Here is a 25,641-nt window from a genome sequence, read left to right on the forward strand (position 1 = left end):
TTATTTGTAGCATAACTAATATTATTGATTTTCATCTCTAAATGATTTTAAACAGCATTGAAAATGCAAAAGAAATGATTCCTTAAAAGTTAATTATATCCATCTTGTTCTGTTAAATGGATAGTTTATTTTATTTGATTTTGCAATCAAATTTATCACCTGTATTTTACACTAGTATGATAATATCATCAATATAATTAAGCATAAAGTGCATGTTGGTGTGTAAGTAAAACTGTCATCTAAATAATATTTGTTCCTGCAAATTTAGATAAAATAATCTACTTGCCATAACTTCCTTGAGGCACATAAAGTTACACGGTGTTAAAAACATCTTAAATTTGAGTGAAAGTATGAGATTATTAGGTTTATATTATGATTATATTATACGTTATGCTAGGTTTAAAAGAATGTCACATTCTCTTAGTGTTTGAGTGAATAGCTGCTGAACTGGTACTTCAAGTTTATGGCAGAGATACAGGCCAGACCTAAACGCAGTCATGCAAGTCATTCTGTCAGTGTTATAAACTGAATCCTGCTCATTTAGACCACTGAACTGTAATTTAAGCCTGGTTTTGCACTGGGGTTTTGCAATGTCTATTGTCTGAAGGATAAAATGGTGCTTTTGAGGGCACAAGTTGCAACAATAGTTTACAAAATTAACTTTCTAAAGCGCATGCTTAACACTGTACACTAATTATTTTTATTTTTAACAATGTAAAAATAAAAACAAAAAATGTATTTTGGTAACAAAATAAAAATCTAGCATCCAATAGGAAACACATTTGCTGTTGATATTGTGACCAACGGAGACCCTGTATGACACCTAAAAGGTAGGTCTAAACTCTAGAAGCCACTGACGTGTAAAGGAAAAACCGGAATGTAAGAACGAGAAGCTTTTACTTTAAATCCAATTATGAGATTTAAGAGTCACACAGACGCTTCCATGGAAAAATATAAATCACCCTGGAGTTCAAGCCTAGTACTTGCTTTTTAGTTTAAAAAAAAAAAAAAAAAAAAGGGGATGGATGGATCTGTGACCCCCTCTAGTGGTGGCTAAAAGGAAAAACACTAACAATGAATTGTATGTTGATAGATTACTTATTTTAAAGCAAACAGGTCACTGTAAGCATGGGCGTAAATTTCATTTAACAGTGGGGGGGGTGGACGACAATAAATATAAAATTTCTCATGAGCAATTTAAAAATGTTATTTAAAATTAAGACACTTAAGAACAGAATAGAAATGGATTATACATAAAAATAAAGTGGGGTCAGTTCGGACGTAAAACAGTGCTCGTTTAGTAAATGCACAGATAAACAATATGCCAAATGTGGCCGTTAATGTTAAATTAACATTATGCCAAGTCGTCCCAAATAAAACACTGCATGGGAAACGGCGTTGGCGTGTTAGTTGCAGTGCACTAGTACATTAGTTGCAGTGACTGCGCGGTATGTGTGAAGTACATTAGTTGCAGTGTCTGTACTAGTGCACTAGTACATTAGTTGCAGTGTTAGTTGCAGTGCACTAGTACATTAGTTGCAGTGTTAGTTGCAGTGCACTAGTACATTAGTTGCAGTGTTAGTTGCAGTGTCTGTACTAGTGCACTAGTACATTAGTTGCAGTGTTAGTTGCAGTGCACTAGTACATTAGTTGCAGTGCACTACAGGGCCGCTGGAAGTAATTTTGAACAGGGGGTGCTGTGAATTATTATTATTATTATTTTTTTTTTTACAAAAAAAACCTATGAGCCTATGAGCCTATTTAGAATACATTTAAAAAAATAACATAGGGCTGTGACGATTTTTTTTTTTTACCACCGCGGTGGTAGTGGACCAAATACCGGCGGTGTTGCGGTGGTTGGGGGGGTTGTTTTGAAATAATAATAAAAAGAAAAAACCCAAAGAAACAACACACTAAAGCCTGTAAAGCATTTAAATAAATATCAGTAAATACTGGTAACTTACATAATATAATAAAGTTGAATCCATTAAAAAAAAAAAAAAAAAAAAAAAAAAAAACAGTTTTATATTTCCACACAAAGACGCGTTATAGCCTACCGCTTTGCGCTTTGAGAGGGATGTGGAACACGAGCAGGAAAGAGACCACCGATCTCTTTTTCTAATATCTTCATGTTGTTGTAAAAGGTACGAAGAGCTCATTTTATCTTCCACAAGCGCAAGGCATTTAGGCTATGTTTGCGCGCTGCCAGAGAAAGCCAAACTAAAATCACCCGCGCGTGTGAAACGCGCTTTACAAATGAACTTGAAAAATCAATAAAATTAAAATAATCAAAATAATTAAATTAAAATCCAAAATACACTTAATAGCCTACGTGTGTCAAAATCATTTTCTGAAATATTCATAAGGAATTTATAAATTGTGCAAAATATTTTTAATAGGCCTACATTAAAAAAGAAATCTCTCTCTCGCCAATAGGGGGTGCTGCAGCACCCCCAGCACCCCCACTTCCTGCGGCCATGGTGCACTATGCAACCATCTATTGTAAACAAGCTAACGTTAACTAGATAAGTCATATTTTAATCGAGTCAGATTCATGGAAAATTACATCGCTAATCAGCATTTTTGCCGCAACTAATTTATGAATGAGTCTGCATTAAAGAACTACATTAAAGAGAATCGCTTTATTTAAAGTGAATAAAATACCCTAGTTAATGGAGTTGAACATTAATTGAGCCGCAGACACACACCTGCCTCGTGTGTGTAGAGTAGGTGAGATGAACTGGGAACGCAGGCAGTGGGTCAAACCACTGTGAGGAAGGGAAGGGGGAACTCAACTGTTTCTAAATGCAGTTTTTGAGTTTTTTTTTTTTCTACTTATACAATTATTTAGGTATACATACAGTACAGACCAAATGTTTGGACACACCTTCTCATTCAAAGAGTTTTCTTTATTTTCATGACTATGAAAATTGTAGATTCACACTGAAGGCATCAAAACTATGAATTAACACCTGTGGAATTATATATGGAATTATATACATAACGAAAAAGTATGAAACAACTGAAAAATTTCATATTCTAGGTTCTTCAAAGTAGCCACCTTTTGCTTTGATTACTGCTTTGCACACTCTTGGCATTCTCTTGATGAGCTTCAAGAGGTAGTCACCTGAAATGGTCTTCCAACAGTCTTGAAGGAGTTCCCCGAGAGATGCTTGGCACTTGTTGGCCCTTTTGCCTTCACTCTGCGGTCCAGCTCACCCCTAAACCATCTCGATTGGGTTCAGGTCCGGTGACTGTGGAGGCCAGGTCATCTGGTGCAGCACCCCATCACTCTCCTTCTTGGTCAAATAGCCCTTGATGCCTTCAGTGTGACTCTACAATTTTCATAGTCATGAAAATAAAGATAACTCTTTGAATGAGAAGGTGTGTCCAAACTTTTGGTCTGTACTGTACATATATTTTTTTACAATAGAGAGTGCGAATATTTTGTAATAATTTACACCCATGACTGTAAGGCCCATAGAACAACAAGGTATATCTACTAACTTACATACAAAAAAAAGATTTTACCTTATGGCATCCATGGCTCTATCATCAGAGCCTGTTCTGCTAGGTAGTGGTAGTTAACAGACATTCTTGGTTTGAGTTGAACATGCTCCTGAAGTACCAGTGAGCAGTGTTCCTGCACCTCTCCTCTTTCCACTTCATCCCAGTCTGCCTTTGGATAGTGTGAATGGAGGCTACTCTGTGCAGCCAGGGATGTTTTTACATCTACAGCCTGAGGATCACAGGAGCTTTGAGGATGGATTTACTGTACTGTACGTCATGTCAACAGTCTGCTACACTGACTCAAGACTACAGTTTGCATTTGATCATCATCACTGCACACCTCAACATCATTTAGCTGTAATAAATGGACATTCGGTTTCACCTAGATGAGGAGGGGTTCACTCTTCAGTCTGATTCCTCTAAGGTTTCTTCCTTATGCCATCTCAGGGAGTTTTTCCTTCACCACAGTCGCCACAGGCTTCCTCTTGAGACACAAACTTACACTTATAAAGAACATCCATATTCGTTCTTTTTTACCACATGATCTGTGTGAAGCTGCTTTGAGACAATGTCCACTGTTAAAACTGCTATACAAGTAAAATGTAATTGAATTGACTTAAATTGAAATGAAATAAACTTTTCAATGTGGCTCATGTTTGCTCATGCTACAAAAGAATCACATCTGTTCCAACTTAAAAAAAAACATCTGTCATCTGTGTGAATGACTACCAGCCATTCATGCGAAGTCTTTGTACCCAAGTTTGGCCAGGAGAAAATAGACCACCTTTTTTTTTTTTTTTTTTTTTTTTTTTTTTTTTTGCATTTGAGAAAATATGAGGTTTTACAAAATTTGTTTGGTGTTTTTTAGTGTTTAAAAGAAATTAGTTGAACAGCTGCTTTTAGGCTTCAATTAAAACCGATTTTGCACCAGCAATCTTTACATAACTAACACCGTATGGGGTTTTTTTGTCAAGAGGAATTATACAAAAATATTGCAGTTATACAGTACATTTGAATGCTTACAATTATTTTTAATTCCTTATAATTAAATATAAGAATATATTAGAATATAGTGTTAACTTTTGTTATTAAAGATAAAGTGTTTTTAAATGCTACTTCAGTGCACACTGGTCCTAGGTTCATGCTGTGTTTTGACTTTTTTGTTTGTTTGTTTGTTTTTTGCTATTCTACATAAAAAAACTAACAAATAGATAAATTAATGCATAATCAATTAAGCACATTCAAACTCCTCAGAAAGTACGCGAATGACAAAGCAGTAATTTTATATTGTATTTGTATATTCTATAAACTTCAGCTTTCATTTGCTGATAGCTACACCAGAATGCATTAAAAACGCCGAATATTTCAGCTTTTTGTTTGGCTTGGAATGTCTGTTTATGGTTTGCATTTTTAAAGACTGCACTTATTGTAACAAACAAACAAACATATTTACCATTAAGACCAGAGTGTTATTTAAATTAAGCTCATATTGAATCTCAGAAATAACATTCATTGCACAAGCACTTGTAAATAACCAATACAACAATTTGGGATGTTCTTAAAAAAAAAAAAAAATAAATAAAAAACAAAAACAAGAGACATATAACAGGTAAAAAAAAGAAACAAAATGGGTAGAGAAACCAGCAAAAGCTGCTAAACATTGGGAGAGCTGTGAAGAAGCAGGGCAGGAATCATGACAAGGCAAAGGTGTAAAGGTGGATTAGGAGAAAACATTAAGCGCAAGCATATTGAGCTCACACCAAAGAATCTATACCTCCTATCAGTGATATAAATCAGAAGTGGAATAAGTAGGTAGGTAAGAAGGTGTTAGTCATCAAAACCACCAAACTATAAGTCAACTTAAATCAAGACTATCACCTCCCTTGAAGGAAACTGCAGGAGGATGACAGTACAAGACCGAGAAAGCACCAGATAGAATAGGAGGTCACAGTTTAGTGAAGACAAAAGACCCTTCTGCAGCTCAGATATATCAGTTACATTCAATTGCTTTACCAGCTAAGCAAAAAGTAGAATTTCCCAACCACATACCAGTCATACTATGCAGGTGGGGCAACGGTTACTTTGTACAGTGTATCAAAGGCAGTCTGTAGAAACATTTTTACCGACCTCTGCATAAAGAGATACCGTAAGAGGTATTTTTTTAATCGGATGCTCCTTTAAAATGCCACACTGTCTCATATACAAAACAGCCTTTTTATTTAATTTTTTGGACCCAAATCTTTTAGCATTCATTTTTATTTAAAAAAATCTTTTGGCCTACCTTTTTAAAGAATTTAAACAGCTATTTGGTCACACTCATTAACAGAATTGTATGATTAGGACTGTTGTTGACAGGTGAAGCAAAATTATTAAAAATACCTTTGTATTTTTATATTTGTATTCTTATATTATCTGTTTCAGTGATTCCCTTTATTACATTTAACACAGGCATATTATTATGCATATAATCAGCATATTATTTTGTTTTATAGTGAACAGGAGAAACATGCTCAAAACACACACACACACACACACACACACACACATATATTATATAATGTATACCTACACTATATTGTCAAAAGTATTGGGTCACCTAGTAATAAGTATGGTATGAGATTTTTGAACATTGCATTCCACATTTAGTCCCCAATTTGCTCTTATACTGTATTTCCCTCCAATCTTCTGGGAAGATGTTTTACTAGATTTTGGAGTGTGCTTCTGGATATATGGGTTCATCAGCCATAAGTGTATTACAAAAGGCAGGTACTGATGTAGGTGAGGAGACGTTTAGTAGGGATAAGCTCTATAGCATTCCACTCAAGATCTTCCTCTCCAAAGCATGTAAACCATATCTTCAAGGAGCTCACTTTGTGCACAGGGGCATTGCCATGCTGGAACAGGTTTGGGTTTCCAAGTTCAAGTGAATGCAAATTTTATTATAGCACATCTAAATACCTCTTATACAATTGAGTGCCTCCAGCTTTGTGGTAACAGTTTGGAAAAGAACCACATATAGAAGGAAAGGTCACCTGACCTTTGCTAATGTGAGGCCTGAGAACGCATCACATTAGGTCAGTGGACATGCTGGAACGATATCTCGTGCAACAAGCGTCTATATGGCTATAAACGGATTACGTCACCTCAGAATTCCAGGTTTTTAGTGTGAGAATTGACAAGATCTGGAATGAACGTGATGTTAGTAAGGCGAGCTGAATCCAAATGGAAATTATGGATTAAAAAAAAAGAAAAATTAATTGTGGTGATGTTCTAAAGGTCCGGAATTGAGGGGAATCTCCAGGGCTAGCTTAAAAGGCTTTTTTTTTAAATACACCTATATTATAGTTATATAGATGTTGTATGTATCTTTTGGCTAGAATTAGCCACGGAGTATGGTTCTTGGTTCTGAGAGTTTAATAAATTGTGCACATTGGCATGTTCATTTGATTGTGCAATAAAGGCATTTAAGGTGATATTTATACAAAAAAGGGAGATCTCAAAAATGTATACAAATTTGTGGACTACTCTGAGAATATATCTTACTCTCCAGTGACGGTAGCTGAAGCAGAGAAACTTTTCAATGCTGAAACTAATCAAATAATACCCGAAGCCCACCATGTCACAAGAGCGCCTCATCGGCCTTGCTGTCATCATTATCAACCATGCAGTTGCCGGTCTGAATTTATCCGCTTCTTCCTTCTCACCCTTCTTCCTCTTCCCCTTCTTTTCCTTTCTCTTTTTGCTGCTTCCATTAGGGGTCGCCACAGCAGATCATGTGTCTCCATACTACTCTGTCCTCCACATATTTTATTTTTAGTGTATTATTATTTTTTTAATTAAATTCCACAAAGAACAAGATGTATTACATAATCATGTCAAATTAACACTTACTTCCAGAGGGAAAATAATAATAAAGCAATTTCAAGAGATTTACATACTGTCCACCACATCTGCCTCTGGTCAGATTTTCTCTGATGATGTAATAGATGCCTTTGCATCGTTTGATCATGTTTTGGGCAAGTTAATTTGTAGTGAAAATATATTTAGTTTGTTGTGTAAAGTGCTAATTTATTTGTGGTGTTTCTTATTTCTTATAAAAAAATTAGGTAAGTTTAGTCAAAGTATTTATTTATTCTTTTGGTGGTGGCAGGTGGGTGTGGGTCATGGCGTGGTTTGCCCAGAGCGCCATTCAAACAAAAACTGCCACTGTTAAGTGGCTATAACGGCAATCTTGAGCACAAAAGTACGCAAAATGATTCAATTAGATATCCCCAAAATCAGTGATGCTGAAAAAATAGTAAACCTACTTAAACTGCTGTAAAAGGCCACCACTGTCCTTTCTGATGTAAAGACTGCCTTTAGTTTCTTAGGTTTCAGCTATCTTAATTCAAAGGTCTTGTCAAAATTCTGTTTTATTTTCCAGCGACAGGCATATTTAACTGTTAATTTACCTACAGAAGGCTCAGTTTAAACCTTAAAATGTTTTTAATTCTTTAAATTGTATGTACAATGAACTCTGCATTATAATCTGAGCTCAGGATTTAATAATGGACCCTGGAGCTGTGTCTGCAGCCCAGCACTTGAAATGCAATTGAACACCATTTCTATAAAAAGATCATTTGATAGTACTGTTGAATAGATTTTTGTTTCTACCCAGAAACGCTACCATTTTCTGCTTCATCAAAAATTTATGCAAATGTACCATTGATTAGTACATTATATTAAATTTGGAACTAGTCAATAATTCTAAGCATTGAATATTTTTATATAATACAAAAGAAACACATTTTATGCACATTGTGTTGCAAAACGTTGGTGAAAACTATAAAAATTAAATATTTTCAAACCTATGTTGACTAGACATTAGAATTTCCAGCCAGTTGAGACCCATGGTCATAAAGACAATAAAACAAACAAGACAAAAATAAACAATTATTTAGTATAATTATTTATTACCAATATATAAATGCTTTATATTAAAAACATCAAATAAATTATTTATTAACAGTATTTGTGACAGGTCTAACTGGGTTGTTGAATGTGGGGAAAAGTCATTCTTCCATGGTTCATAAACCAGGGCTGTACAGAGCTTTGATGAGACCACGGCTCTGATTCTTCCACTGATAACAGCACGTTATCATCTGCTGACAAAAGTGATACACTACTGTAAATGAGACATCACTGAAACCATGACAAAAATAATAAATTATATATTATATATTATACATTTCATGAAGATGAAATACATAAATTACATACATAAAATACATATATTTCCTTAAGAAATATCCAGTAATAATAACCAACAATAAGTTGGAATCCTATAGATCTACCTGAGCGATGCGAGTTGCAGCAACTTAACACTCTGCAGGCAGCAGTAAGACATCGCCTTAGGCAATTTGTTGAAACATCTGTAGTGGCAAAGAAAGAGATCTGTATCTCATGATCACATTTTATCGGTTAACTGATTTAAGTTTAATGTTTATTCATTGTGTGTGCTAAATAAAAAAATACAACTTTACCTTTAACACATTTCAAGATTCTAAGTAGCATTTAAGACCACTTAATAACTCATGAATTACTTATACTTCAAGACATTAATTTGTTCATTTTACTACTACTACTACTACTGCTTCTACTAATGTGTGTCAACTAAAAAAAAAATGGCACAGCCAACAATCAAAGAAATGGCTTTTTTTCCTGATGGTTGCTATGTCCTTTTGTGCATGATCAATATTTTATATTCTTTAACTGTGTGCGATGCAACTGAAATCACGACATTCTTCATGCACTTTCTGAAGAGCCTCACGCCTTCTATTGGTCCCTTTCCTTTACATGATCCGCAGGTCAAAGTTCATCAAAAGCTGCGGTTACAATTAACTTTCTGTTTAAATGACTCCATTTCAGCACACAGTGATGTTGAAGCATCCAACTGTTAAAGAATATAAAATCAACATCATAAAGCTGTCCGTTTTGCAGTGTCACTGTGTACATGAACAGACTGTATTTTTTTATATTGTCATATCAGGTTGCCAACCCATCCATTAAGGTTGCACAAGCCAGTGCACTCTAGTGCTAGTCCCAAGCCCGGTTAAATGGGGAGGGTTACGTTAGGAAGGGCATCCAGCATAAAACATGGGCCAAGTCAAATATGCGGATCACGAAAGAGAATTTCATACCGGATCGGTCGAGGCCCCGGTTACCAACGACCACCACAGGTATTGTTAGCCAACAGGGTAGCGGAAATTGGTCTACTGTTGGCCAAAGGAGGAGAAGGAGAGGAGGAAGACGTCTACAGAGACAGCAGGAAAAGGAGAAGTGGAGGAGAGTGGAGGTTCGGGTTGGTACTTTAAATGTTGGTACTATGACTGGTAAAGGGATATGTAGCTGATATAATGGAGAGGAGAAAGGTGGATATGTCGTGTGTTCAGGAGACCAAGTGGAAAGGGAGTAAGGCCAGGAACATTGGAGGTGGGTTTAAACTGTTCTTTCATGGTGTGGATGGAAAGAGAAATTGTGTTGGGGTGATTGTGAAAAAAAGAGTTCAGTAAGTGTGTAGTGAAGGTAAAGAGAGTTTTTAATAGGGTGATGAACGTTAAGCTGGAAGTCGAAGAGGCGATGATAAATGTCATCAGTGCCTATGCTCCTCAAGTGGGTTGTTAGATGGGGAAGAAGGACATATTCTGGAGTGAGTTAGATGAAGTGGTAAAAGAGGGGGGTACCTAGGAAAGAAAGATTGTTGAAATGGGCATGTAGGTGAAGGGAACAGAGGTGATGAGGAAGTGATGGGTAGGTATGGTTTTAAGGAGAGGAATATGTAAGGGCAGATGGTAGATTTTGCAAAAAGTATGGTAGGATTGTGGTACTGTATGAGAAATTTAGGTGTGTCAGAAAAGTATGAGGGTGGTGCAGGACATGTATGAGAACAGTGTAACAGTAGTGAAGTGTGCAGTAGGAACAACAGACTGGTTCAAGGTGGGGGTTGGAGTGCCTCAAGGATCAGCTCTGAGCCCTTTTCTGTTAGCAGTGGTGAAGGACAAGGGGGGGGGGGGGTGTCGCCCAATTTCACGCAGGTATCCGAAAAAGTTGCATGCAAATGTAGGACTAAACTCGAACACTCGTGTGCCAATTGTCAGGAGGAAATTTTGTGCAATTAGGGTTTGCCAGTCTTAGACAAAATAAACAGTCCACCTACAAATGACTATGTGCTTAGCTTTGTGTTGGTTAAACAGAACATAACACTTAGTGTGGCTAGATTCTTCCAGTGAACAGTCATGGCAGACCAGCAGTTTAAAGAGTCTCTTGGATAGCTGGTAAATTAAAAAACATACAGTATGTACACTCCTTGTCTACCTAGAAATGTTGGGAAATTTTCACATTCTCACCTATTGTTAACACATGGGGAATATAGTTAACAACACAAGAGCGGTAAACAAAATGTAGACTTATTAACATTTCTTAAAAATGAATAACAAATATACATTAATCACAATGATACAGGCTATGACCAACAGTTTAATAGTTTAATATACTAGCCATAAGAACAATAAACTAAAATACTGGTATTGTTAGACACCTGCAAAAGTTTATTAAACTGGTAAAGACAAAGTTTTTTCACTGGGCCTACCTGAAGGACGTGGGCAGAACGTCCGCAGTCTCCAAATAGTACCTGTAGAGACACAAATATTTTGCAGGTTGAAATAAATACATATTTCTTTCCATTTGAAAACAGAAAAACAGGTCCCCAATGCCATCACTGTATCTGCATGTTACCCCCGATGCAATCATGAATGTACAGAATCTCACAAAAGTGAATCTGAAAATCTCAACATACAGCCATTATTGTCAAAACAGCTGGCAACCAAAGTGAGTACACCCTAAGGGAACATGTCAAAACTGTGTCCAAAGTGTCAATATTTTGTGTGAGCACCATTGTTATATAGCAATGCCTTAATCCTCCTGGGCATAGAATTCACCAGAGCTGCACAGGTTGTTGCTGGGATCCTCTTCCTCTTCCTCTCCTCCAAAATGACAGCACAGAGCTGCTGGGTGTTAGACACACGTCACTTCTCCACCTTAAGTTCGAGGATGCCCCACAGATGCTTAAGTAGGGTTTAGGTCTGGAGACATACTTGGCCACTCCATTACCTTTACCAACATCTTCCTCAGCAACGCAGTTGTCATCTTGGTGGTGTGTTTTGGGTCTTTATTATGTTGAAAAACTGTGGTTCAGCCCAGATTCTGATGGCAGGGCATCATGTTCGGCTTCAGAAAGTCACTACATTTTGAAATTCATGTTTTCCCTCAATGAACTGCGGCTCCTCAGTACCAGCAGCACTCATGCAGCCTCAGACACCACCACCATGCATGATTATATGCAAGACACAATTTTCTTGGTATTTCTTACCAGGGCATCGGCACACATTGCCATATAAGCCGAGACATGGCCTAGCCTTCCCAGGAGTCTTAAAGAATAGTAATCAGTATGGGGCAGTAATGGGATGTTAATAAAGTTTCTTTCGGCTTCTCCCGTTAGGGGTCGCCACAGCGGATCCTCCGCACGTTTGATTTGGCATATGTTTTACGCTGGATGCCCTTCCTAACGCAACCCTCCCCAATTTATCCGGGCTTGGGACCGGCACTGAGAGTGGCTGGGGATGGTTCCCTGACCGGGAATCGAACCCGGGTCGCAGCGGTGAGAGCGCTGCATCTTAACCACTAGACCACCAGGGGACCTCAGTAATGGGATGTTAATAATTTAACAAATTACAGTACAAAATTTGCAAAACAGAGCAATTTACAGTAATGTATAAACTTTACAATATATATATATATATATATATATATATATATATATATATATATATATGTGTGTGTATGTGTATGTGGTAGCGGGCAAGTGGACAAAGTGTATACACACACCACCGATACTGATACCAATACTGATATAATAATAATAAAAAGAAGGGAGGAAATAATAAGTGTCAATTGAAAATAAGGCACAGTCAAAATCACAGAAATTACATTTTCCTGACTGCTGTGTCTTTTTCTAATTATCGTATTTTACATTCATTAACTGTATGTAAACACCACTTGACAGGTCCGAGTTCACCAAAAGCTGCAGTCACAAAAACCGTTCATTTAAATTGACTTCCATCTACAGCTATACAAGAATATAAAATCAACATAAAAGCGCTTCCTGTTGTGCAGTGTTGCTGCTTACATGAACAGACTGTAGATTTTAACATTGTCATACAGGGGTGCCACCCAATTTTACACGACCCTTGGAGCATACACATTTTGTAATCTTGCCCACATCCGTCAAGAAACCGCTCAGATAAGAAGTGAAATGTTTCAATCCGATACATTTGACATGACAACTTCCAGATAACCACACGTGGATGAATGAGAATCATCACAAACACAACAAGTTTTAACATTCTGTATAAATTGTCAGGGGGAATTTTGTGTCATGGAGATGGCACAGTCTTGTAGAAGATAAGCAGTACATCTACAAAATACTGTATGTGCATTGCAGAACATTACTATTACAGTTAATAACAACATATTGTAAAACAAAGTACTCGTGTACAAATTATGTACTTGAATTAATAAGGTGTACAAGAAACACTTAAACTCGAAGTAGGAAAGGACGAAGTGTAAATTGCTGTTGTCTATAGCTATCCTGAATACTTTCTACAGCCAAACCCGTTACTCTGACTACTACTTATGATAATTGGGCAGTGAAAAAAATATATAAATAAAAAAGTTATGAAGTCAGCCGGTCATGCTAGAAAGCAGACATGAATCGCATCCTCAGTTTCTAAACAAATCCAGAAACGTGTTTCAGAATCACGCCTTCCCCCTTTTACACCCGCAGCGGTTTTGAAGAAACTTAACCCTGACCGCAGATCGAAGTCATGTCGCCAAATGCTGATATTAATCCATCGATTGTAATTCAATACGCGGTGAATCCTAATGGATGCCAGTTAGATACTCAGCTTTCATAACAAACGACAGAACACAAATGCAATGATGTTGGAAATAAATAAGAATGAATGCTCTGAATCAATCAGCAAATATAGAGATAAAAAGTATTTGAAGTACACGTGTTTTATTATCTCACCTTGTAAATTAGACATCACCTCACACACTTAGCTAATAAACTTTAGCGCGAGACCGCCGGGCTACAAGTTCCGCAAGTTCCTGTTAACTCGTGCTCGTGCTCACGCTCGTGCCCCGGGTGTGACGCGTGGGCTCTTGCGTGCTGAGCAGTTTTCCCCGCTCAATATTTGGGAGGGTTTTATTATCAAAGGGAGAAGGTATATCTAGATCTGTGTATACGTCATTATCATTACATACACCATAGATGTTCCTTGCATGATTATTTGTTTATTTTATTAGGAAAATTCCATGTTCAGAAGAAAAGTTCATAATGAAAATTTTTCTTGGGTTAAAGTTTTGATCTTCAACAGCTCAGTGATGTCATGAAGAGGAACCTATCTAAGCAGTACTTTGGAAATTTTGTCATGTTCACTTTGGGGTGTACTTACTTTTGTTGCCAGTTATTTTGAAAATAATGGCTATATGTTGTGTTATTTTAAGAAGACAGTAAATCTGTACTGCTATACAAACTGCACATTGATTACTATAAAATATATCCAAGTTTAATTTCTATATTATTGTCCCTTGAGAAGATTTACAGTGTGTGTGTGTGTGTGTGTGTGTATATATATATATATATATATATATATATATATATATATATATATATATATATATATATATATATATATATATATATATATATATATATGTATAGTTTTTAAGTATTTAAACCCTCTTCACTTTTTATCAATTGTTCAGATTTCAGTATATTTTTTTCTCATTATCTACACTCAATAATACCATAATCTTAAAATGAAATCAGAATACCCGAAATGTCAGAAAAACCCTGACATATCAAATGTACATTTTATGTGGCAGTCATCTCATGTGGAATAGAGCGCTTTCTTACAGCTGACAACATTCTTAACATTCGTGTTGTGGTTGGAAACAAAGGTGCAATTGCAAACCTCTGCCTATTGAAGAATAGCAGAAACAGTGAAATTTCTTGGGTGTTGATTCCTATAAAAGATTTCTTAAACATTAAGGGTAAGGTTAAATAAGTGCTTATGAAATACCAGGTTTCTCATTGTTATAGAAAAATCTTTTGTTAATGGAGAGTACTTGTACAGTGAGTTTTGTAGAATCTGGAGCTTTTTCTTCTTTAAGTGTCTCATCATGAATCGGTTTTTAATCAGATGTCAATATTGAATTCCATATTGTTTGAAATGTATACAGGAAAGGGTTTTTTATTTGAGATTATACATCTTTCAGCTTTTGTGCATGTGCTATACTTTAGTTTTCCATCTATGCAAAAAAAATCTATAGTCACACACAGTCCATTTAATCTGTAGAATTTAAAAACAAATGAAATAACCAAAATGTATTACACTTAACAAAAATAAGTTTACATATCTACATATGTCTAGATATTCATAAAACACTTCTGACTTATCAAGGCCAGAACTACATATCTGATCATATATCACATTTTATAAACAGAAGTTCAAGATATTTTTCAGTATAAGTGAATAAAGCAGAGCTGCAACAACGGTAATAATCGATAATGAAATTTGTCGTTAACGAATACCGATTAGTTGGGTTGCTCAGGTTTTGGGTTAGCATAACGGCAAGATAACAGCCGCCTGCGAAATTAGCAGAAACACGTGTGCATCTCAAGTCATCCAAAGCACAAGAGCATTTTATATTAAACGCAAAAAAGAAAACTGTACCTGAAGGTTATGCAAAGCGGCGCTTGTGTTGCATGGAAGTACCACAGTGATGCACAAGCACTTGAAAAAAGAAAACACTCTGGTGTCATGAATGAAGGCCAAACATAGCATGATATATAAAAACTGTGTAATGCTCATGTGGAAATTGTACAGCTTAATAAAGCGCTATTGTGTAAACTGTTTGATTTCTAACGAAAATCAACTAGACCATTTAACTATCGTGATATATTAAAACATTGGCCTATCAGTCTAAGATGTACATGTGCTCCTAATAAAGTAAACAAAGATAATTCAAACATATATAAAAATTGCATTCATATGTATTAATATACATTTTACAATGCCTGTCAAAAATGTGAAAACACAGTCTTTTATTGTTAGAAAAGTCCAAATTTAATATGAACTTTGTTAGGTATGCTCTAATAGAAAAACAGGAGAGAAGATACAACCAGACTCCCTCACACCCACAGTCAAACATGGAGGTGGAAGCTTGATAAATTGAGATTGTTTTGGAGCAGGGAATGTTGTAGGCGTATTTGGAGTGAAAAGAATAATGAACCAACATGGCTACAATTCCATACATTAACGATATGCAATTCCTGGACTGCGACTAATTAGAACTAAATTCACTATATGATAAGACAAGGACAGAAGCATATGTCAAAGCTCTGTAAGCATTACAGATTTAGAGAACAAACAGTGAAGTGAAGTGGAGTGTTATCTATCATGGAATGGCCTGCCCAGTCACCAGACCGAAATCCTTTTAAACTGCTCTGGGATGAACTGGATCCCAATGTCAGAGATAAATATACAATTAGTAAATTTTAAAAAGTTTAAAAGAGGCATGGAAAAGTATTGCAGCTGAATTTTTAAATATGGCACTGTCCAGATGCAAAGAATGTGCAAAGCTGTTTCATGCTAAGGAAGGGTTTTTCAATGAAAACCAAGTTTAACATTTGTGTATTTATATATTTATTTGGTACCTCATACTGTTAATGTTGGATGTGTAACCGGATGTGTGTCTCAAAAACAAAAAAATACGGTGTTTCCAAATTTTTGACAGACAACCTACATCATCTTCAACTCGTTTCTAATCCTGTCCATCGTCGTCACTCCCAATGAAAATCTCAACATCTTCAGCTCTGCTACCTCCAGCTCCACCTCCTGTCTTTTACTCAATGCCACTGTCTCTAAACCATACAACATCGCAGGTCTCACCACAGTCCTATAAACTTTCCCTTTTACTCTCGCAGATACTCTTTTATCACAAATCACTCCTGTCACTCTTCTCCACCCACTCCACCCTACCTGCACTCTTTTCTTCACTTCTCTAACACACTCTCCATTACTTTGCACTGTTGATCAAAGGTATTAAACCCATCCACCTTCTCCACCTCTTTTCCCTGCAACCGCACCACTCCACTGCCCTCCCTCTCATTCACACATATGTACTCTGTCTTACTCCTACTGACTTTCATTCCCCTTCTCTCCAGCGTGTACCTCCACCTCTCCAGGCTCTTCTTAACCTGCCCCCTACTCTAACCACAAAGCAGACAGGAGTCTCCATGGACTATGATGTTTGCGGATGATACTGTGATAATCGGCACCCTGTCGTACGCTTTCTCTAAATCGTCAAATACACAATGCAACTCCTTCTGACCTTCTCCATACTTCTCCATCAACATCCTCAAAGCAAATAAAGCATTTGTGATGCTCTTCTTGGCATGAAACCATACTGTTGCTCACAGATGGTCACCTCTTCTCTCAGCCTGGTTTACACTACTCTTTTCCATAACTTCATGGTGTGACTGATCAACTTCATTCCCCTGTAGTTACTGCAGATCTCCCTTATTCTTAAAGACAGGCATCTTCTCACCTTCCAAAAGCCTGTTAAACAATCTGGTTAAAAACTCCACTGCCATCTTTCCTAAACATCTCCATGTTTCTACAGGTATGTCATCTGGTCCAATCGACTTTCCACTCTTTATCCTCCTATTCGCTGCTCTCACTTCCTCCTTACTATTCCTATCCACTTCCTGCTTCACCATCTCCACATCATCCACCTTCTCTCTCTCATTTTCCTCGTTCATCAGCTGCTCAAAATACTCCCTCCATCTTCTCAACACACTCTCCTCACTAGTCAACACATTTCCATCTCCATCCTTTATTGCTCTAACTTGCAGCACATCCTTCCCAGCTCGGTTCCTCTGCCTGGCCAATGGGTATAAATCCTTTTCTCCTTCCTTAGTGTCCAACTTCTCATACAGCTCCTCATACACCTTTTCTTTGGCTTTCGCCACATCCCTCTTCACCTGGTGCCAAATCTCCTTGTACTCCTGCCTACTTTTCTTCATACATTGTAAATTTGGGCTTTTTTTGTGGAAAGAATGGATCATTATCTCTGATTCTAACACACATCTAAGAGTCTAAAATGTGAAAAAAAAAGTCTAAAAACTTTATAGTATGTTCAACTTTGGTCATGCAATTGTTTTACTAATATTTAAAAGGCGTTATGTTTCTAGATACCATGTTAACATTCTGTTCACACTCTGATTGCACTATGCCTAAATCAGCAGTCATGGTCCCGGGTATGATCCGAGCAGTATAAAACTAGAAATCTCAACAAATGTAATGTACACTGCGTTCAAAATGAATTAAGATCAAGGGACGTACCTTTAATCAATTCATTTAACTTTTCATTTCATTTCAATTTCACAAGCGTCTGTGTTCATCAGACAAACGCCAGTGAAACGTTCCGGATGAACAGTTCCGATTTCAAGCTCGAAAAAAAATATAAAGCAAAGATCTGTTGCTTTTTTCCCCACCCAAGTATTGCAGTCAATTTAACTTTCTGTAGGAATGCCTACACGTGACTCAGTTTTCCCGCGAAAGTGACGCAACAGGGTCGAAGGGCAAATGCATGCCATGACGTAAATATATGACGGAATCCGGAAATTATGTCAAAAATACGGCTACTTAATGTAAACAGAAGTAACCCGTGGCCCTTATTTTTTGTCCTCGCCATAACAATGTTTCAGACTTACAGCTGCACAGAACCACTGTTAGACGTCCATGCACTGACAGCAGTGCTATGAAATGAGCAAATTTACCGAACCTGGTGTTTACACATCACTCAGAATAAACACACAAGTGCATTACATTCTTACATCATGAATATGTATACATGTTTATTTCATTCTACAAAGCTTTGTCTGATAAGTAACTCTAATTTGAGTATGACGATTCAAATACAGTCATGGCCTTTGAAAAGTTTGAGTTGTTTTTATCTCTGTAGGAATGTCACATTGTTGACAAAACCTGTGAACTGAAAAATTAAGCTAACATTAAAATAATGTTAATTAGTTCTATGATCAAGTGTTAATTCAATTGCATTTCAGCCATAGTTTGTGCTCACAGAAAGTTTGCTGTTGTTTTATTCTTCATTTTGTACATGTCTTGATGTATCTGTGTTGTGACTGACAAACTGACAATTTATAGTAACCTTTGATTTGTTACCTAGCTGGGGGAAAAGCTCTACATCTAACCGTATACAATGTTAAAGTTATCTTATTGTAAATGTGTTATTACAAGTTGTTGTGACAGATTAAGGAACTATAGATATATAAAGTATTTTATTAATCTAAAGTGGAAGGGTCATGTTTTAGCAGCCAGTTTATAGACATGCAACAAAGTACAACCAACAAAGAGAAATACATACAGTACAGACCAAAAGTTTGGACACACCTTCTCATTCAGAGTTTTCTTTATTTTCATGACTATGAAAATTGTAGATTCACACTGAAGGCATCAAAATTATGAAATAACACGTGGAATTATATATGGAATTATATACATAACAAAAAAGTGTGAAACAACTGAAAAATTTCATATTCTAGGTTCTTCAAAGTAGCCACCTTTTGCTTTGATTACTGCTTTGCACACTCTTGGCATTCTCTTGATGAGCTTCAAGAGGTAGTCACCTGATATGGTCTTCCAACAGTCTTGAAGGAGTTCCCCGAGAGATGCTTGGCACTTGTTGGCCCTTTTGCCTTCGCTCTGCGGTCCAGCTCACCCTTAAACCATCTCTATTGGGTTCAGGTCCGGTTACTGTGGAGGCCAGGTCATCTGGCGCAGCACCCCATCACTCTCCTTCTTGGTCAAATAGCCCTTGATGCCTTCAGTGTGAATCTACAATTTTCATAGTCATGAAATGTCCACCATTAAACACTTTGTCAGAAAAAGATTACAAATATCTTTTGAATAAAAATTGTAAAGACAACTGATGTGAGAACCACTCTGTTTGGATTATAATGCATATCTGTGGAACATTAGTTTTTATTTAATTCAACACATTGAGTCAGTAAGATTTCAAAGTGGTTTTATTTAAACAATTCTTTTATATTCTTAATATAACAAAGGCATCATTTAAATTGAGTTTAGATTTTCTTTAATATTTTCATTATTGCTTTAGATTTCCAAAATGTACATAAAGATTCTTTTATCAATCTATACAAAAAAAAAAGTAAGAAAATAGTTTATACATACAATTGTAAGTTTGAAATAATACAACTCAAATTTCCATTAAAAGTGCTGTACTTATAAAAAAAATTGGGAAAGTTTTATATGTACAGCACTTTTATGGAAATGTTTTATAGATATTAAATATACCACAAACATAACATACCAATTTATAAAAGATATCCAGATAAATTAACCGTAATTTTTTTAATATTATATATATATATATATATAAAATAAAGTTAAAAGCATATACTGTACATAAAAGTGCATTAATTACCTCAAAAATAATAATAATAATACAAAGTGTTTGAATTAAACAGATATATAAAAAGTTGAAAAAAGACATTCACATTTTAGCACAAATACATATATACAAAAAAGGGATATGATACAATCAGTCTATAAACTGTATTTTTCCATAATATTCAGTGTTTACATACTAATTTTGCCAAATTACAACATAAGACAATTTCATCTTTTTTTTTTCATATTCCATAATATCTACTATTTGGCCAATTCTACCATTTTTATTGGTTCTGGAAGGTGACTCAAGTTCTAACATTAAGAAGGCACAATGATTCAGACCTGCCCTGACTTGCAAGTAGAACAAGGCAAGTTGCATCTGTGTCCCCATTCTGTGACGGTTCAGTTGTAAGCAGGATGATTCCTCAGTTATAATATCCTTTAATACCATGGCATCACAGAACTCTGGTATAAAGGTGTTTCCAATGACTGTGTTGCTTCCTGGACAGGAAGAGTAAGCTGTTCTTCCCCTGTTAACACAAATGTAAGCATTGTAGAGATTAAAAATGACAACATTAAATTACATTTGAATTCTTTGAACAGACTTTGCTTAGTTGTTTATTGAGGCTAAACTGGATGGTCTCTGATGGTCCCTAATATATAAGTAGGGCTGAATGATACATAAATCCGACACACTATCAAGTTTTGATAAAAAAATATATAAATAAAAAAAAGGTTAGCACATATAAAACTATTTTACTTTAATTATTTACAAACAAGCTCAGCCTGTGTTCAACACAGCAAAGGCCAGTGACTGTTCTGATTAGTGCTGAATTGTACAGAAAATCACAAGAAGGCATTATAGCCATATGGTTTTACCTATCAGGACATAATCAGCTGGACCTTAGCAATCTTAAAATGGTATAAATACAACCTTAGATGAACAACATGACATTACACAGTCATTGGTTTAATAAAAAAAAGGCAAAATAAAGAAACCATGTGTGAAAAATTAAGTACAAATCATAATTCAATAGATTGCAGAACCACTTTTAGCAGCAATACACTCTTTTTTTTTAATGTTGCTTTAGTTCAATGAGATTTGTGGGCATTTGCTTTCTTAAAGTCTGCCACAGCATTTCAGTCAGGTTAAAGACCGGGCCATTGCAACATCGATTTGCTGGTGCCTTGGGATCATTGTCCTGTTGCATTACCCAATTTCGACCAAGCTTTAGCTGTGGGATAGTCGGCCTCACATTTGATTCCAGAATTTTTTTTGTATATTGTGAGTTTAATAACACAAGGCACTCAGGTCCTGTGGCTACAAAACATATAACAAATAAATGATGACAGTGTAATATGTCATATAATGTTCATCTAAGGTGGAGTTTTTGAAATAATATGGACCAGATAATTATATGCTGATATGTAAAACTGTAGAAATTAAAGTGAATAAGAGGTATACTTTCTTTTCCACGCTTTTTTCTTTCTTATTTATTTTACCTTTGTGATGTCTTGTTAATGATATTTAGCACCTCCAAAACTATTTAAGAAAAATTAAAGAATATTTCACACAGATGACCCTAAAACCTTTTAACTAATAAAAACCTTACACAAATTAACATTAAATTAGATACGCTCAACGCCACTTTAACAATTAAGAGTTCTAACAATAAGAACACTTAAACAATCTGGCTTTAAAGTGTACAAACCCTTAAAAGAAAGTTGCTGCTAGAAAAGGAGTTCCACAATCCTTATCAATATTTATAGACTGCTACAGTCCACAGCATATTAACATTTTTAACAGAATTTTATGGCATTTATGATTCAATCAGGTAAAAAAAATCTCACTAAAAGAATCTTACTAAAGCAGTTTTACTGATTAAAATTGTGCACACGAAAATGTTTACACATTCGTGCACTTAGTCTACTAGACTTTTATAACATTTGCACATGAGCTTCTCTTCACTTAAAAGAAACATTTTGTGTACAACTGTAAGTAGCGTATGTTTCATGGTCTTTCTCGATTTGGAATCTTGCAATATCAATAAACATCGAGAGCAATACAGGGAGAGTGTAATTTCTGGTTTTCAGAGACAAATGTTTAGGTCTGTTAATTAGCATAACATAACCCAGCCATTAGGGTTGCACAAACCAGTGCACTCTTAGTGCTGGTCACAAGTCCGGATAAATGGGGAGGGTTGTGTTGTGAAGGAAATCCAGCGTAAAACATGTGCCAAATCAAATATGCGGATCACAAATCAGAAATTCATACCGGATCGGTCGAGGCCCGGGTTACCAACGACCACCACAGGTATTGTTAGCCGACAGGGTACAGATGGAAATTGGGCTACTGTTGGCGGAAGGAGGAGAAGGAGAGGAGGAAGACGTCTATAGAGACGGCAGTAAAAGGAGAAGTGGAGGTTAGAGTTAGTGCTTTAAATGTTGGTACTATGACTGGTAAAGGGGAGAGTTAGCTGATATGATGGAGAGGAGGAAGGTAGATATGTTGTGTGTTCAGGAGACCAAGTGGAAAGGGAATAAGTCCAGGAACATTGGAGGTGGGTTTAAACTGTTCTCTCATGGTGTGGATGGGAAGAGAAATGGTGTAGGGGTGATTCTGAAGGAAGAGTTTAGTAAGAGTGTAGTGGAGGTGAAGAGAGTTTCTGATAGAGTGATGAATGTGAAGCTGGAAGGTGAAGGCATGATGATAAATGTCATCAGTGCTTATGCTCCACAAGTGGGTTGTGAGATGGAGAAGAACAGGTGCACACAGGTGGACGTTTTGAAGACAAGATGAGGGAGCCAAGATTGAGATGGTTTGGACATGTGCAGAGGAGGGACATGGGGTATATCAGTAGGAGAATGCTGAGGATGGTGCCACTAAGGAAGGAAGAAAAGAGGAAGACCAAGGAGGAGGTTTATGGATGTGGTGAGAGAAGACATGCAGTTAGTTGGCTTGAAAGAGGCAGATTTAGAGGACATGTATGGAGACAGATGATCCGCTGTGGATCCCCTAACGGGAGAAGCCGAAAAAAGAAGAAGAGGAAGAAGAAAAACAAGAAAAAGAATTAGCATAACATAATATGACTAAGGGCTGAGACAATCAGCAAGGAATCAAGCAGCTACCCAATATCAGAATAGGTTGTATTGCCTTAATACACTTTAAAGACTGCTGTGCTTGAAAATTCCAGGAGATTAGCAGTTATAAAAACATTTAAGACATTAAAAAAACATTTAAAAACATTCAGCCAAGTATGGCATGATAAAAATCACTTTGGCCAGCAGTGCCCAACTTTTTTTTGCACCATGGGCCAGGTCCATGGTGCAAACAGATTGTGTGTGTGTGTGTGTGTGTGTGTGTGTGTGTGTGTGTGTGTGTGTGTGTGTGTGTGTGTGTGTGTGTGTGTATCACATGCATAACTACATACAATAACGTGCATATGACATTATTATACATATTATATTATTTGATTATTACATGTATAAAGAAAATGTAACAGAACTTGTCATAATGCAGAATCAGTGGAAGCTTAATTGATGATGCATAAAAAAAGTATTCAGTGTGGCCCAGTACCAAATAATCCACAGCCCGGCACTGGTCCATGGTCCATTGGTTGAGGACCCCTGACTTAGAAAAAAAATATTTCCCCATTCTGATATTTGATGTGAACATTACTCAAAGCTGCAGGTTATATATATACATGATTTTATAAATTGCACTGCTGCCCCGGGACTGGATGGTTAGATAATTGCATGAGTAAGTGTACAAGTGTGCTTTATAAAGTGTCCAGTAAGTTTATTTGTCAACCATAGAAGGCCAGTTTGTGCTTGCTACACGACAGCTACTTTCTACTGTTGTGTGTAATACAATTAATTGCTGTACAACAATATTGTGTACAATATGTGAAAAAAAAGATTTTTACCAGGTTCCCCACTGCAACACACAAGGAATCGAAGGGCCACTTCTAGCTTGCATCGAATCCAAGAGGACCAGTGAACTAGATCAAAAAATAAGAATTAAACACAGCACATTTAGGAAAATCTATTTCTCTAGAATGCAAAAGAAAGGCGGTAAACAATAGTTTGTCATTAATCATATTTGTATGATTCTTAGAACAAACAACCAGTCACATTATCTCTTGTAATCTTTAAGGTTATTAATCATAACTTAAAGACCAAAAATCACAGGCCTTGTACCAGGTTAAATAGTACTTTTACTAAGGGTTTTTTTTTTTTTTTAGAATTAAGTCAAAGTTTGGATGACAGTTCTCAGGATGAAACAATTATAACAATCAAGAATTTAAAAAAAATGATAAAAGACAAAAATAAAGAGAATAAAAAAATAACCACATTTATAATGGTGGCTGAATTCTACCACTGTAACCAAAGAAGACTTATCCCACTAAAATGCACTGATTTAAAAGCTTTTATGATACCAAAACATGTTGGACGAAGTACACCATAACTTTTTAATGTTTTTACCATACAAAGTTTAAAAAAAACAAAAACAAAAACACAGCACACAGACACCACACACAGACATCCCACAGACATCATACAGACATCCCACAGACATCCCACAGACATCATACAGACAGCATACAGACAGCACACAGACAGCACACAGACATCATACAGACAGCACACAGACATCCCACAGACATCATACAGACAGCACACAGACATCATACAGACAGCACACAGACAGCACACAGACCAAGCCGCAGTGAGAGTCGAGATAGAGAGAAAAGGGGAGTAAGACTTCAGTCAGGGAGGTTGGGGAAAACCCATGGTTGGATGAACAGCGTGTTCCCAAAGGGTTCCCAAAAAATGAAACTACTTGGATAAGGCACAGGAATTAGAAACATGTACGTACGTACATTACTGAACACCTCTTCACTGCCCAACTTTGCAAAACCGCAAAACCCAGGACTTAATACACAGTTAAAGCGATCCGCTATGGGTGCAGCTAAAACTAACAATAACACAGCAACAATACCGATGTCTCGTCCTTACTTTTAGTAAAAACAGAAAATATCCCGTAATGAACGGCACTAAACTCGGTGTGTTTAAATCGGGGATTTCCTGGAAGTCGATCACAGCAAACGACGACCAAAAATCGGCGGAGATTGAGGACATCAACGCGGCTCGAGTAAAAACACGCTGAAGCACGGCGTCGTTTTTACTACTTACCGCTGCGATCTGACGGCATAATGAGCTTTTAAACGGGATCGACCAGAGAGAAGTTTCTGATGTTGTGTTTTCCTCCGATACTCCGCAGGTCTCAGATTTTCGCGCGATACATTGTAATTTGACGCAGATTGCAGCTATCCAATAGTATGACAGGAGCGCGGTTACTACAGGTTGCCATGTCAGATGTGTCCAATGTGTGTAACTCTTAATAATTGCTTTATTTTGCCTTCACAATAACGTTACTTACAAACTGGTGTTTTTGTAATTGGTCAGTTTAGATGGTTTAGATGAATGTTAATAATTGTACATATTGTTAGGTTTATTACCCATGTTG

The 25,641-nt window shown here is 36.5% G+C and overlaps 1 protein-coding gene and 1 long non-coding RNA gene across 2 annotated transcripts; both read right to left on the reverse strand.

The window, feature by feature from the left end:
* Window positions 1-8,442: 8,442 nt before the first annotated feature.
* Window positions 8,443-13,775, reverse strand: LOC310740199. Its single transcript, XR_014537593.1, has 4 exons — window positions 13,637-13,775; window positions 11,138-11,179; window positions 8,844-8,921; window positions 8,443-8,651 (listed from the first exon to the last, which is right to left on the reverse strand). It is a non-coding gene; the product is annotated as an uncharacterized lncRNA (long non-coding RNA).
* Window positions 13,776-18,881: 5,106 nt separating this feature from the next.
* Window positions 18,882-25,425, reverse strand: LOC310739966 (uncharacterized protein; the record flags this gene model as incomplete). Its single annotated transcript, XM_083566258.1, has 5 exons — window positions 25,308-25,425; window positions 24,038-24,112; window positions 21,615-21,654; window positions 20,374-20,641; window positions 18,882-18,887 (listed from the first exon to the last, which is right to left on the reverse strand). Exons 1-5 carry the CDS (start codon window positions 25,324-25,326, stop codon window positions 18,882-18,884), a joined length of 408 nt encoding a protein of 135 aa, XP_083422384.1. The 5' UTR covers window positions 25,327-25,425.
* Window positions 25,426-25,641: the final 216 nt, after the last annotated feature.

The sequence above is a fragment of the Silurus aristotelis genome, assembly GCF_946808225.1.
Source record: "Silurus aristotelis genome assembly, chromosome: 17".
NCBI classification, from domain to species: Eukaryota; Metazoa; Chordata; class Actinopteri; order Siluriformes; family Siluridae; genus Silurus; species Silurus aristotelis.